Source organism: Aphelocoma coerulescens, chromosome 4 (assembly GCF_041296385.1).
Source record: "Aphelocoma coerulescens isolate FSJ_1873_10779 chromosome 4, UR_Acoe_1.0, whole genome shotgun sequence".
Classification (NCBI taxonomy): Eukaryota; Metazoa; Chordata; class Aves; order Passeriformes; family Corvidae; genus Aphelocoma; species Aphelocoma coerulescens.
The window spans coordinates 37,209,745-37,225,906 of record NC_091017.1 but is presented as its reverse complement, the minus strand read 5'-3'; the positions used below and the strand labels follow the sequence as shown (position 1 = coordinate 37,225,906).

The window sequence follows — 16,162 nt, the reverse complement described above, 5'->3', positions numbered from 1 at the left end:
TCCAGGTCCCTCTGGATGGCATCCTTTCTCTCTAGTGTGTTGACTAAACCATGCAGCTTGGAGTCATTGGCAAACTTGCTGATGATGCACTCAGTCACACTGTCCCTGTCACTGATGGAGCTGTTAAGTAGCACCAGTCCCAGTACCAGCCCCTGAGGAACGCCACTTGTCACTGGTCTCCACTTGGATATTGAGCCATTCACCAGAGCACTGAGGGTCTGACCATCCAGCCAATTCCTCATTGACTGAGTAGTCCATGCATCAACTCTATGTCTCTAGTTTAGATAAATAATTTAAATTAAATTTAAATTAAATCCAGGGGTTTTTTTTAAAGTAGCATCTTATTTTGACAGTGAGCCCTTCTTTTCTCTCTGCCCTGTTTCAAGATGGAAACATAAGTTCAGCTCATCATCAGTTTTTGCAGTGGAAAGGCCACAGAGAAAGAAGAGAAGCCCCTTGTGACAGTACTTTGGGTTTGTCCTTGTCAAGTGGAATTAAGCTGCACGGATCCTCCCTCTCCTTGCAACAGCCAAGGTTAGCCATAACCTCAGCTTCAGTGAGAAATTGATGTTTTTAATCTTGAGGGCTGATTTTTAAGTTGAAATACAGTTTATCACAGTGCTGCTCTTCCATATTATCAAGCACTTTGACAGAGAGAAAATTCTTATTTAAAATACAAGACACAGCACCAGGTTATTATAGGTTGAAGGCTGATTATATTTTTCATTTTTTTCCTATGCCTTTTAAGGTGAATGAATCTTAGCTAGTATAGTGGAGAGTTAAAATATTATTTTTTAAAACTGTTGGTCTTCTAACCTATATGTTATGTTTCTATCTTTCATTTATGCTACCTTTATATTCTCATGTAATTCAGAAACCCAGCCATAATTAGTGCTATGGTAGTATTTCAACACAAAAAATATATTTCTCTTTTAGATGTTTTTGTATTTGCTCTAGGCTGATTTTGATAAACAGTAATATTCTATAGAAATTTTTCTAGACATAGATGCATGGGCTGATTTAGTTCTTTTCCAGGGACACTGAAAGAAAAAACTACAATTAACATCACTTCTGAGATTTAACTTTTGTATAATGTAAATTATTTTTTGAACTGAAGATACTTTTTCTAGTGAATTTAAACTGTGTTGCTTAGCTATAGTTGCATTTTAGTCTACTGTCTTAAGATGCTGATTCTGTTATTTTATGGTTGGAGAGTTTTTTTCACAGAAATATTTGAACAGTCTATATTTGTATGTTCTTGGTGCAGTCAGCAGGGTGGGGGGAGGTTTTCTGCACCTTGGAGGTTGCATTTGAAATATTAGTAGAGTGCTTAAAGCATCAGATCTTAAAATTGGTGTCCCCAAAGGACCAAAAAGATCTAATATTTTAATATATTTGTGTCCTTTATATCTTTTCTGTGTGATAGTCACATTCATCTACCGCTCTAGGCTCTCAGTAATCTTTTCCATTCATAAGTAAACTTTTAAAAGGGCTGCTATGCTTATCTTTGTAAAAATACATGATACACACGTAAGTCATTAATAAATCTATACTGAAAATTTCATTTATACTTCCAAAGTCTCAGTAATCCATATAATAATATAGCACCCCCCTGTTCTCATGGTTTCTCAGATAGAACAGCTCTCACATTAATAGAGAGATTGAAATGAAAGTCTGTGATATAATTTGCTGACTCTAATGATTTAGAGTGCATTTATTAATTTATGAGCTGCATCTGACTCCTCGATGAACAATGTGAAGTATTATGGCTAATAATTTCATTTTGATCATTCTCTGCTTGCCTTTTGAGAGACAAAAGGTCCAATTTTAGTGAGTTAGTCTTATATTTTTTATAAGCTGGGCTTTTTCCTGGAGTTATCATGAGTAAATGGTGAAAGAAAACCTAAAGAGCTGATCATGAAGCTTTAAATGGTTAAAAAAATAAGTTTTGTACCTTTGTTATTTTTTCTAATGAAGAAATTGAAGGGGGAATTGTATGCATGGATGCAAATTCTGAATTATAAAATTTGTGTTATTTAAGTGTTAAATATTGTGTATTAAATATTTCCCAGTAAGAAAAATGCCTTCACTAAAAGGGTGGTCAGGCATTGGAACAGGCTGCCTAGGGAAGTGGTCCACCATCCCTGGAAGTGGTCAAGAAATATGTGGATGTGTCACTTGGGGACAGTGTTTAGTAGTGAACACAGCACTGCTGGGCTAATGGTTGGACCTAGTGATCTTAGAGTTATATTCAATTGATTAATGATTCTGTGACTGTGTTCAGTTTGAGCTATTCCAAAAAGAGTTATGAAGGAGTTGCAAAGTTACATATAAGCATTGCAAAAATCATTAGTAATGGTTGGGGTTGTTTTCAATATTCAAAAACAAGACTTATTTTAAACTTCCCTTACATCTGAGATCCTTAACATCTCAGATGATAATTTGTATTTTCAACATGACCTTTCCTATCCCAGCACGCAGCAGAAGGTTTCTGTGGCATATTGATTTGTATTCATCAACCATGAGACCCACTTTGGTAATTTGAGGGATTTTTAAGCATCAATTCACCATTTCTCTCTAGAACTGGATTTTTGAGGTTACCATTGGTAAAGTCAACTGATCTAAAAGCCACAGCAAATTTGGGATGTCAAGAAGGAATACCATTTGCTGGAAAGAGTTTCACTCTAATCAGTGAATGTTTAAGGAAAAGTATCTTCTCAGCACTCTTTGTTCTGCCTTTAGACTAGGTTTGTAAGCCAATTATCTTTATGAATTTTTCATTGCTTTTGACTAGTGTCTGAGGGATCAGTTCTTTTACAATCCTGTAATAACTGCATTGGAATTATTTGTGTGGGACAGATACAATGCATAAGTAATTTTCCTCTATTTCTGATATTTAGGTCCTGCAGTAATTATGCACTTTGTTTTTCCTCTGTTATCTTTTACTTTGGGTTTACTTTCTCTATTTTTTATAGTAATTTATTTCACAAAAGGCCTTTAGGCCTCAGAAAGCCAGTTTTTTTGTGTTAAAGGTAGTGTATTTCATTATCTATAACAATTTGTAACTGTTCATCACGTAGCCTTTGCGTGGAATACAAAATGTCAGCTGTAAGATTTCACAAGTTAAAACACCTCCATGAGGAACTTAAACTGAGGCAGAATGAAATAGGAAAGTGCTACTGAAAAGAGTCACACTGCCTTAAAATGAGTATGCAGTGTGTGTGAAGGTTCAACTGATTTACAAAGATGAGGTCTAAAAGTGAAGCTTCAGAGTGGAAATTTCCTGATTGGAAAGGGTACATCTAGCCAAAAAATTATTCTGAAGTTTGTTAATAAGTGCAAGTGGAGGAGAAACAATCCAGAGAAAGACTTTACCATAGTAAATATTTTTAGAATTTAATTATACTTCAGAGAAAGCCATGGGGTGGTTGGGAGTGGGGGAGAAAGCTGGTATTAGCACTAAGTGGAAATTTAATCTTTTGAGTTTTTTAATATGAAAAAGTACCTTATAAGAAGTGCTGCTCGTAAATTTCTAATTTAGGACATTTCTGAGTTTACCTAGTCTCTCAAGACTAGCAAGAATTGGAGTACAGAAAATAGAAGGTTATGCTTTCTAGGAGCTGAACACTATGAACAGAAGCTGAATCCTGCTACTCCTTTTGGCTTGTTCTACATCTACACTCAGAAGAAGACACATAACTGCTCACAAATGAAGGGTCAGAATTTGGCAGATCTGGGCTTAAAAAACAGAGTGGAAAGTGAGCGGTAAGTGAAATAAAAAAACCTAGTAATTGTACATACAAATTAAAAAAGCTTTAGAGTGTGCTCTTAAGTGTTCTTACAAGGAAGGACTTTGTGAACTGAGAAATATTTTTTCTGTTGCTCCATGTTAAGAGACAGTGTCATTTTTATCTTCAGCAGGAATTAAATTTTAGTGTAAGATATTTAGGCAGAGGGCAAAAGCCTTGGACATATTTCACTAGAGAAATGTTTCTTATTTGCTGACTATCATAGCATTTGTTGGGAGTGAAAACATTGATGAAATAATTGTGAACCAGAAGAATGTAACTCCTGATCCACCAAAATAGAATGAAATTCTTTGTGTATTTAAGGGAAGTAGCTATTTCCCTTAAATACACAAAGGGGAAAAAAGAAAAGTCTGCAATAGCTAAACTCGTGACTTTGTAGCTGCTTTTCTTTCTTTCTTTCAGTTTCTAGTGGAAAAAAAAAGTAATTACTAGTGGAAAAAGAGAATAAAAAAATAGCATTTCTGTGCTCCCAGACTGACTGAAAAGTGGTATGGTTACATTTACATTAATATTATCATAGCAGGTTTGCATCAGTGAAAATACGAGGATAAATCAGACACCATATGTGCAGCTCCACACTTAATTACTAGACAAACACTTCTGTAATGAAGATTATGGCACTGTTTTGAAATTTGCATCCTCCTTTTTATCCTTGCATGCATGTTATTTCTGGCCATCTGTGGGAAATACTATAAAATTAGAGCCAGTGAGCAAATCTAACAACAGAAGAATATTAATGGTAAAAGTCAGTATTACTAAAGAAGAGTCCTAAATTTCTGAATGTTCATGAACGGCTGTTATGACCAAAAACCACCCTAAAAACTAGAATGCTGCTAGAATATGTGTTTACAGTAGATAAAATAATAGATAATTGAGAGTCCCAATAGCAAAAAAGTCTTCCACTTTGCTGTGGGATTCTGGGTCACGTTTATTGTCACAACAATGTAAGAGAGATACTAAGCTTGCTCAAACAGCCTTTCAGTTATATTTTAAATAAGTTGATTTAGAGTTTATTGTGTCCACTTTGACATAACTGAGCAAGTGAAGTCATAATCAGAGTGCAATTTCAGTCTGTAGCTAAATAAACTAATAATATTAATTGAACTGTGTTGGGGTCACTGCTACCCCTCACATCCTGTTACACCTGTTGATCAGTCTTTCCATCTATTGGCCAGTGGTGATATGAGTGGTGAGAAGGATTAGGGAGCTGGTCTGGCTAGAAATTAACCCTTTTCCTGCACTGCTCTCCACCTATCAGTTGGAATATCACGACCAAAGATCAGTTTAAGCTCTGATGGAACAAGACCACTTCCATCAAAATGATGTAAAACTGATTTGCTTGAACCCAGTGTGTTACTGTAGATGTAGACTGTAACAGTAATTGTCTGGGATAAAACTTGAACAGAGCAGTACAGTCCCTATGACTTGGGGCACTGAACTGCAGGTAACTACTCTCTCCCCTGTGCATCCCAAGACATGGCTTTAAACCTTTCTCTTAGGGCTTCTAGAGGGATAGTTTATCCCTATAGTAGTGTCTCAAGTGGGTGAGGATAGACTTACAGGAATACTGGTCTAGAAAGAGATTGATGTAAAGCAAACAACCCCTGCATTTATCCTCCCAGGCATGCTTCTGATATCCCATTATGGTTAAAAAAAAAAACCAAAAAAAACCAAAAACCCAACAAACCAAAAAACCAAACCCAAAAAGCTGTCTTTCCCAGCTTTGTAGATGGTTCTTCAGGAGTAGTTTTTAAATACTCCCTTTCCAGATACATATCTCCCTTGGGCTTTTAGAGTAGCCAAAAGTGGGGCAAAACATAGAGCTGAATCCAGGCTATCTTTCATGGGTGATGTTCAAAGAGGTCAAGTGACTTTGGAAATAAGGGGTACTTTTTGATACTTTTAATGGCACCTACTCTCCTTTTTTTCCTCAGTATGTATTGTGTATTATATGGTTCACTTAGAGCTGTAGGGAACTCTGAGTTTCTGGTAGTAGTTAAGGACCATGAATAGGGAGTACTTAGCAGAACCTTACAAATTGGATCTTGGGTTGTTGGCAAGGCTGGCTTTAAGCATAGGAGGCTGCCCAAAACAGTTGACTTTGAGAGAGCAGCAATGGCTCTACTCGTTTTGTTTCCAAGTGTTCAACTTAGAAGTTGCAGACACTGGCTGCAGTGTCAGTGAGTGTTGGCACTCTTTTATTAAGTGAGGAATTAGGGAATATGAGCAGTGTGCACTGCTACATGGAAGATCTTCTCTTCCTTCTTAGCAGCATCCCTTTTCCCTCATCTCCTGCACTATGCCAGGAAGATGAACAGTGAACCCGATGCATCAGTTTGGTTCCCTGACATTTATTGCCTTTATTCTTCTTCGGCACTCTCTTTTTCTTCCTGCTGGAACTTTCTAGTGCTACAGATCATACTCAGTATTTTTGGAGGAGGCAAAGAGAGAGGGTTTGACCTGGGTTTGCTATCAGCTGTGGTTTGAGATGATCCATGTCTTACTCTGGAGGATGGAAGTTATCATCACCTCTCTTCACTGAACGTCAGATTGCCTCATTTATGCAACTTTAAGATATTGAAGATGACAAAGAAAGGTGGATTCTTCCCTCTATCTGTAGGCAGGGTAATCCTGTTTTTTCAAAATCAGAGATTTTCAGAATGCAAGAATGATTGTATTAAAGTGATTAATGTTGAAGTGATAAATTAAAGTCATTTGGATATCCTCCACTGAGGCTTCTTCCGCTGCTTAATAGTCATGTAAGAGCTGCAAGACAGTAAACAGTCTTCAGATTCCATTGCATGTTGCTGAACCAGATAAAAACTTTCAAAATAACTTTCAAAGCCCTCTTCCTCTGCCTTGATGAATTTCTGTGTTTTGTGGCTTGCAGAAAATCTCACCTGGTTAACAAGAAATACTTGAAATTGCTGAGGGGTAGGCATTCCCAGATGTTTAAAATACAGAGGCAAGAGAAGCTTTCAGTTCTAACAGCATAGGGATGCTTACCTGAGTCAGCACTGAGGATAATTCATGTGACAGTAACTGATTCATCAATAAAGGGCCACTTGGACATTTGCCACGTGACCAGTGTTTGTGACAAAGCAGTTGGGATGGGATGTTCAGCAGTATCTCCCAGCTCGTCTTCATGAGCACTGCACTTCACAGAGGTGTCCTAGACAATCCCAGAATCGATGCGGTTGAATCAGAAATTGAGACTAGCATCAAGGTGGGATGAAAAAGGGAGCACAAACTCATATTTCAGGGAGATGGGGTGGTCACTCTTCAGGCTGTAGCTTCACAGTGGCACCTTCACATGAGAAGAGATGGGATGTCCTTGCCTACGTGCAGAGTTCATACTAGATGTGATATGGAGTGTCTGGTGATGGCATCTGAGCATGAATTTCTTGGTGAAATATAGGGTTGTTTTTTTTTTTTGGTGAGAGGCTCTTTCTAGTGTTTCCTGGCACACTGATGGTCAAAACTTAATTCTAGTCAATTCTACATTAACTATTTCCTGTATTTCTATTGTATAAATAAAACTGAAGTTATTCACCTTTTTGTCTTTCCAAAAATAACCAAACAGTGCAAAAAATCCTCCTCAAAACCCCAAAAAAGCCAGAACCAAATAAAATATGTAAAACTTTTTGGTTTTTTAGGTCAGTGAACAAAAAAAAAATTGTTTTCAATGTGTTATACAATGGTGGTTGAGGAGAGACAAAATACATTCCTTTCACATACTACCATTTTATCACCACATACTGGCTGCTCCTTGCTTTGTATTAACTCTGTTTCATTTTTCTTAGAAGTAACAATATTTTTAGCTAATGAATTACTGAAAAAATCTTATTTTACAATCCTTTTTAGCTACAGCCTAATCAGGAAGTGGTAGGTTTTTCTGGTTTACTGTCAGCTTTCCAGCATGCATTTGGAACTACTTCTTCCTAATAGTTATATTAGAGTGGTATAAAACCATAAGCAATAAAAAACCCAGTAAAATTGCACAAGATAGTTAAAACATAGCAGGAAATGTAGGTTTGGATCCTGTTGGATGGGATTGTAAGCATATGAGAAATGCACTATTTTATTAGAAATATCTTTGCAAAATTTAAAGAAGGATTCAGTTTTTCTAGGAAAAGTACTATGTACTAAAATGATGCACTAAATTTAATATAAATAGTAGAATGCAAATGACCAAGTCAGCTGTCAGAGTAAATTTTTTTTTCATGAGGTGTGATAGGGTGAGGTTTTTTGTTCTATAGAATCTCAGAACTTTATGTGTTTCCTTCCTATTTTTCTCAGTCTATTAATTTATTTTTACATAAGGTGAGAAAATCCTTCTTTTACAGACTTGGACTTTAACATCCAAGCACATGGCACTGAGAACGTATGCCAGCTTTATGACTGACTAAACAAGTGCAATTTTCTGTATTTCTTTCTGATTGTGCTGAATTGAGGCTCATGAAGAAAGCTGACCTTTGTGAGTGTAAAGAAGAAAGAGACTCGAGTCACCACAACGCAGGAAAGGAGAGAGGCAAAAAACTCCACAGCAGTTAAATTGAAAAAGAAAAAATACCTGTAACTATTTTGGCTGTTCAGGTACAGAACACTTTACCCTATTTGTATATTTCTGTGAACCTATATAAATGGGAATAGATTTTTTTCTAAAGACAATCACAAGAAACTTTGAATTTCTTTCATTTTAGCTAACAGAGTTATTTTAAAGTTTTGTTTCCATTCTTGTGAATGTTCATTGTAACTAAATCGTAAAAATAGGGTGAAATTCTGGATCAAAAATATTAAATGTGGATTTTAGAGTTATTTTCATGTTGTCAATTAGGTCAGGATTTCATCTATAGTTAATTATATTAGTGTGGGCACTGGGGGAGAGTACTGCAGGGCAAATGTATTTTTGGTTCAATCCTGATAAGGACAAACTGCCCTCAGCTACAGATAAGTCTGTGTTTATTTAAACAGCTGCAACATTCATCAGTCCTTTTGGTTATGGATTGAGCTGTGCTTCGATCCAGTTGTACAAAAATCCACATGCATCTTTATTCTCTGCAGTTTGATAATTTCGTATTTCCTGTCAGTACTGTTGTGTAGACTCCATCACACCAGAGTGCATCCATGTCCTGCTGTGTTTGAGGAGCTCATGGTTTCTTGCATGTCATAGGCTTTCCAGTGTCACATCTCTCGCTGATACGCGCTCTCGTTACCTTCCTGTCCTATGAAGACTGCTGAAATGTTGCTTCCCCCGTCCCTAACTACCTTCTCTCTTTAACTTTTTATGGTTTGTGACTTAGTTTCCTTCTTTAGTCCTTTATAATTCTTTTGTTACTTCAAATCCAATTATAGGCAAAACCCTCAAACCTGTCTATTCCAGTCTTTGCCATTTGCATGGTGATCTTGAGGAACAATCTCCAGGTGGGTTGACTTTAAACCACCTGAATTACTGAAGAATCTCTTTCACTGGGTAAAAAAGATGGGATCTATCTCTGTTGGCTACAGCAATTCAATGCAGAGAGTTTCATAGGTGTGAAGGGATAAAATCATAACATTAACCAGAATACTTAATAGAAAGTAATTCTCTAAATTATCATGCCTGTTTGAATTAATGAAAGATATATCATGGTTTAGCATTCATCCAAGGAGTTCAATAACACAAAGGTTTCAGTAGTTTTGTTGGTAACTACTGTTCTACCAAACCTCAATCTTTTCTTGAATACCAAAGGAGAGAAGTAAGGGTGATAGATTAGTGTATCATAGCAAATATGGAGAATTTGTGTCTTAAATTTAGCAGATTACCTGTTTAAAAAAAAAGTTGTATCTTAAGCAGCCATTTTGCTTTCTCTAGGATAATGTCTTTTCTCAAATGTACTCTTAACAATTTACTATGGAAGTGCCAACAGCTGTTGTTTCTTCTTACATGTAGTGTTAGTAGTATTTTATTTTACAAGAAAAACTTTAAAAACTTGAAAACCAGAATGTTTATCTTTTCTAGCCTGTGCAAAGTACACAGTGACCCAGTGGTATACTATGTGTCAATTTACAAATTTTGTAAAATATTAACGGTACCAAGCTATTCACCTGAGTTCTAAGCTGGCAGGTTTTCTGTTTCTGGTTTCATAACATAAAGTGGTTGAATTCCCATTGGTTCAGATACTTCCATGATGGTAAACATCAATCCTCTAGGATATTGAGGAACCAGCTGTGACAAGTTTGCTTAAGGATGGAAGAAAGAGACCCCCTTGCTAACAGTGTAACCTCCACAAACTAGTGCTTGCATATATCAATGATGCTAAAACCACCCTGAGGTTGATACTGAAGTCTTGGGAAAAAAATAGATCATTACACACAACTTGAATCCATTAAAAAAAGCTCTTTATGAGATATGTGAACTATACGACCCTCATTTTCTTCTTCTTTCTGAAATACTAATGGTTCTGAGACCACGTGAAGAACTTATAAGAAAGGTTTAAAATTGCCATGTATCGTTTCATTATAATTCATTGAAATTATATGAAATAATATAATTATTATTTACTAACGGGGTCACTAACGCTAAGACATTTGGGTGTCATCCTTTGTATAAATAAATAAATAAATGAAAATGATAAGACCAAATTAGAGCATGAAGTTAGCAGCAAAGATAAGCATCTCTGCTGCATCTGCATTTCAGGTGTTTTGATCTTTCAGAAACGCCCCTGGCATGCTCAGGCCACTTGTATACAGGTTCACATGAGCCACTGTAAATCTTTAGAGCTGATTCCAAAGAAGTCCTTCTAGAAAAGCCCTGGGCAAATGGATCTTGCATCCTGCCACAGAGGGGGTATGGGCTGCCTGGGCTTCTGCTCCTCCCCACCAGCACCTGGCAGTGCAAGTGGCATGAGGGCAGCAAGAGAGAGTAACAGTGAAAGGCGGGGAAAGCTGGTCCTGGTGCTGGCTGCTCACCACGGTGGTGCCTGGAGGTACCTGCGTTGGAGCCACCTGACATGTTTGTAGTGTCTGCACACAGACCAAGTGCAGTAGTACAGGACCAGGAGTTCAAGGATCTGCACTCCACTCTCTGCCTTGTGCAGTGTGATGGTTTTGCAGTTTAAATCAGGAAAGGAGTGAGGGAGAGATGGGCAGGAGTTGGCAGAAGGCAGGATACATCTGGGGTGGCAAGGGCTTTTTCTGAGATTTTTAAAAAAAATATTACTCAACCTGCGTGTTCCAGCACATGAGCTGTCAGTAGCATTGCTGTCTGTTCCAAAATGACTTGCCAGCCTCTTTTGGTGGGTGAAGGATGAAGAGCATGTGCCTGCACAGTGAGTGGCTGCGGCCATATAAAGTCTCAGCTGAGAGACAGAACAGATTGGTACGCAGATGTATGAGCTGTTGGCTGCCGTGGCAGTGCTGAACTTCACTGTTGCAAGCCCCAAGCCTGCTGTACATAGTTAAGGTGACCTAACAACTCTGGTTCAGAGTGTGGCTGCCACTTCTGGAGGAGAACTGGAAGGTGACAGCATGAAGTGTGCAGTGCTCAAAAGCTGTCAGCAAGTTGTGGGGGTGAGAGCTGCCCCCACGACCCCGTGATCTGCTTTCCACGTTGCATTTTGACAAGGAGAAACATTGCTAGATATGGATTATGGCTGCATTCATAAGAAAATCTCATACTGTGATTTCTTTGTAAGAACCCCGTTTTTGGTGTAAAGATAACTATCCTAAGTTTTCTTTAAGGCTGGCTCCGTGTGAAGATGTGGGGCACTAGGGTAGAGTAGAAGCAGGCTAATGGGAAAAGATGTTTTTAGCTAAAACTTCTGCTATTCATTCAAAGTTAATGCAATATATTAGTCTCTACACAAGAAAATACTTTCTTTGTGTCTACCTTTCTGCCATGAAACCATAAGGGTAGATAAAAGCATCTTAAGAAATGGTAGCAGTGTATTCTTTCATGGCTGGTTATTTGTGTCCATTATTATATGCAATGAAATCCTCAAAGTCACAGGCAATGAAGCATGGTTTATATTTATTACTCTGGCTGTATTATAAACCTATTAATAACACTGAATATGGTGACATAGCTTATGGTCTTTTTCTGATCCCCACAAAATAGACAATTAATTTTATTCTTATTTTTATTTTCAGATTAATAATATGTAAAAGACAGAGACTGACATTTCCTGAGAGCATACTGTACTCCTCCTTGATATGTTGAAGCTGACCTTTTAAATAATGCCAGGTTAATATCTGATGTATCTTTTCTTTTAAAGGCAGGAGGAATGCAGTGATTGAGCCAGTATTTAAAATTTCATTTATTATACTTTGTAGGGGCATTAAGTTGATCAGATCAGTTTATTGGGGTGGATAGTTACATTTTCAAATGAATTATATCTCTCTTCTTAATGCCACATAACCTGGCTAGTCACCATTAATCAACACAGAACAGAGCATAATAGCTGAGGAATTCCTGAAAAAAAAAAGAGGTTTGAAAATGGGAAAGTTAATAATTTAAAGTATGTATACATTTAAAATAGGGCATTCTTGTAACTGGGTATATGTTTTAACTCTTCATATAAATTCTGGCTAAGCCAGGTTACATTAATTCGATTTTTTTTTTTTTTTAATACACTGTAAATACACATTATCACATTTGGAACTGGTTGTGTAAAAGATGATATCATTTCAGTCTTCTCAGTGAAGATTACAGCATGGGAACAGGTAAAATAGTGCTTATTATATATTTGCTAAACTCTCACAGTAGCAACCTCTTTCCTAGTCCAACAAGAAAGAGTCAGGCAAAGAACAAATATTACCACTGAACTTCTGAGAAGATTTAGAAATCATCATAACTTTGAGAGGAAGCAGTCACTATGTTATTGTAGAATATATTAATCATTATTAGATATTCATAAGCAAGGTGTCAGAACTGGGATTTAATTTGTTTTCCACAAAATATTGGACTTGCAAGTGTGAAAAGCGCTAGCAGGAGAGAAAAGCAAGATAATAGGTTTGCATTACATGTCCTCAAGAATTAAAAGAAATTGTCTCTAACTCAAGGGTGACTAGCTGATCATCAGGGTGGTGGTGGAAACTGTGAATTTTTCATGTAGTTTTCTTTGCTTAAAAAAAAAGAAGCCTGAAAAATATTTGAGGGTCCCAATTCCCTTACCTAAATGAGGGTGAGATATGCTAAGGTATTCCTTCGGTCAGTTCAGAAGCTGTAGCTCTCCCAGCAGTGCTCCTCACCCAGGAGTTTTAAGGTACAAACTTGACAGAGAATAAAATAATCCTCTTATGAATAATAATTTATAAAAATTTCAGAAGTAACTGAAATGGAAAGAAGTCAATAGTGAGACAACTGCAGAGTACATCAGGTTCATGAATGCTCTGGAAATGGGCTAAAAAGTGAAATGACAGAGCTTTCGGAGAATCAGAAAGGAAAATCTAAATTTGGTACTGAAGAAATTACTGAACAGTGAGAAATAAGAAACAACCATTATCTGTTCAACATCCTTCACTCTATTCCTCCTCAGCTCATGAGGAAAATCTAAGGATGACAGTCAATACATGAGACTCCTACAACATAGATCAGTTTAATGCTAAAAGAGTGCATTAAGCTCATTGTTAAAAGAGGATTAATGCATACTGAGGAAAGAAACCCAGCACCTTAATTATTTCTGTGCAGTGAAGGGGGGGGGAGGGGGGATAGCCACACGCCCTAATTATTTACATGCAATGAGTAGCTGTAAATTAACTGTTTGCATTAATAGGATGGAAGATACAGAATTATTGCTAGTAGTATTTTAAGAATTTCAGTTCAGTGTTTACTGGCAGAGAAATCATATATATATACATTAAAATATGTACTGGAATGTTTTTGAATTTTTAAATTTTTCTTTGCATTTTAACCTATAAGCTATACTATAAATGAGAAATGTGCAGAGGAAGAAAACACAGAGATACATTTGTTGTCTGCTTAAAGAGAGAGTAAACTCATCAGATTTCCAGACATGGTTAAATGAATATAAAGAAACAACAGTCTTCAGTAAAAATAAAAGTAGACATATAGTAAAAACCTATAAGCAATTGCTTTGCAAATATGTAGTTAATGAAGTTAAAAATACTGAAGAATGTTATCTAAACACTGAAAAATCAAGTTCTGCCAGATTATAATTAATGAGTAAACAGGGTCTAGATCATTAATGCAAATTTGAGTTCAGAAATATGTTATTTTGCCCAGGATGCATGGTGTAAGAATTCTTTCAAAACACAATTTCTGATTTCTTGATAATATACTATTAAAAGAAAAGTAAAAAACTTCTTTGCTTGTAATTTGGGCTGCATCTTCAAGTAGAAATACGAAAGAAGCAATTTTAGGTAACATGAATACATAGTCCTGATACCTTATTTCTTTCTATTCAGCTATATGCAGCACCAAAATCTGGAGTTGTAATTAAGCTTTGAAAAGTCATTTTTATTCCTGCTCTTAGTTCAACTCTTTAACAATGTAAGTCTTTAGGACAGATCATAATTTTTCATAAAATAGAGATTTCATAATAGTACTGTGTTAAGGAGAACTGTGGGTTTTGGTAGTAATTTTAAAATAAATAATTATTTAAGATATCCAATACATTCAGTAAAAAATGTATGCTACTCAAAAAAAAAAAAAAGGATATTTTAAATTCTAAAAAGGCAAATAATAACTGCATACACCCTGCATACTTTTGAGATTTTAGGTGGCATCTGTCCAAAAAGCTTACTTTTTAAATTTGTGCTGTAAGTTTTCATCCAAGTATCAGGCAATGAAGTCAGAAACTGAGCATGCAATAATTTTCTCTTCTTCTGTAAAAGTACAAAGAATAAGCCTTTCAAGGTCAAACAATTTTCAAAACTATAAGGACTCTATTCTTTTACACCACATGAGGCTAAAATATATTCAGTTTGTGGGAGGGTGGTACAATGTGGTTGCTCTTACAACCTTCTGTGAAATGACTGTTTTCCAACCAAATTTTCGTTGTACAGAGAGATACTCCACAAGTGCACAAAGGGGACAAAAGTTCAACAGTGCATAGTTAGTCTTAGCATGCACAAGTGCTAAACTAATCTGATTCTGACCTTGAAAGTCAACAATTAAGTATATCTTAAAAAAAATTCAACAAAACACAAATAAAGGGATGTTTTCTTTGAGATCAAAAATCAAGATTCTGATTTTTCATATTTCTTTTGTTAGTTTTTTTTTTTTTTTTTCTTTAATGGACTTATTTTTCCAGTAACAGTGACACTGAGAACTAACACAGAATCAGTGAAGGAAAATGCCATACCATAATGGACTTGAATACTCACAGTTCTGAAATAGTCTTTTTTTGCTGTTTCCAGTCAGTGAGCTAGATCAGTTGTAATAATCCCATAGCAGAGGTCCACCAGAACATCTGATCAGCCATTCTGTTTTGGTGGAAGTATGAGAGGAACCCAAGAAGAAAATTCCACTGTGTCATTTCCTATCAGCACTGTAGTATCCTGTTACTGAACAGGTGTAAAAGAACAAGTCTAAAGTTATTTATGTAAAATATCTCTCTGTAATAGAGCTTGTTTTCTGTGTTTCAAATAATTCTCTGCTTAATGTATTCTGTGCAAGCTCTCCTAAGAGAGATACTTCTACTGTGTATATTAGAAAAGCTGGAGCACCAGAGAAAGGTAATTGAAGTGGAAACTGTTGGAATAAGCAATGATAAATGAGAAGAAATGTGAAGTTTGATTAATAGGGGGACCCAGAATGAGATTGGGTTTGGTGGAACAAAAGGTAAGTGATGTCAAAGTAATATGGTGTATTAATGTCGATCTTTTGTTTGAATTACAAGTGTGAAGGCAAGGCAGGCTGGGAAAAATCAGCTGGAATGAGAATGAAACAGACCTTTATGTGGTTTTGCCAAATTCGGTAGAGTAGTCCCCAAAGAAGGGTATCAGACTTAAGTAGGATCCTGTTACTGAGCCTGTGAATTTACTACTTTTAAAATCTCCACAGGAATTAATTCTGTTCAGTCTCTCTGCCTTCAGGTGACTGTGAGGACTACTGATATGTGAAGAATGATAGGAATCAAATCCACAGTTTGTTTAACAGTATTGCCAGGAGCATGACTGTAAATGATAGAGGATAATAAGTGATCCCCAATTTGTTCACATTTTATGCTCAGATGATTTCCCATAGAAAAGAAAATGTCAGGCAAGACTCGAACATTCGATGCACAATCTGGCTCCTAGGGCACACTTATGATGTTTTGTACTTACTCTTGTTTATCTTATCAGAGGTTTCTACATTGGCAGGGTAAGCGAACTAAAAGCAAAGTAGAAAGGGGAATAAAAACCCACTC

General features: G+C 36.4%; 1 protein-coding gene across 18 annotated transcripts in view; it reads left to right on the top strand.

The window, feature by feature from the left end:
• FSTL5 (follistatin like 5) overlaps window positions 1-16,162 on the top strand; it is a 386,298-nt gene that overhangs the window by 117,682 nt on the left and 252,454 nt on the right. For 7 of the 18 annotated variants that reach the window (XM_069013600.1, XM_069013602.1, XM_069013596.1 and 4 more), the window contains one exon: window positions 3,618-3,765. The exons of 9 other annotated variants lie outside the window; for them this stretch is intronic. In XM_069013600.1, coding sequence (XP_068869701.1) covers window positions 3,618-3,765 — 148 coding nt within the window. Of the gene's footprint in view, window positions 1-3,617; window positions 3,766-8,263; window positions 8,406-11,985; window positions 12,034-16,162 lie in introns of those variants that run through there. 2 more of the 18 variants (XM_069013612.1, XM_069013614.1) reach the window with 2 other exon arrangements.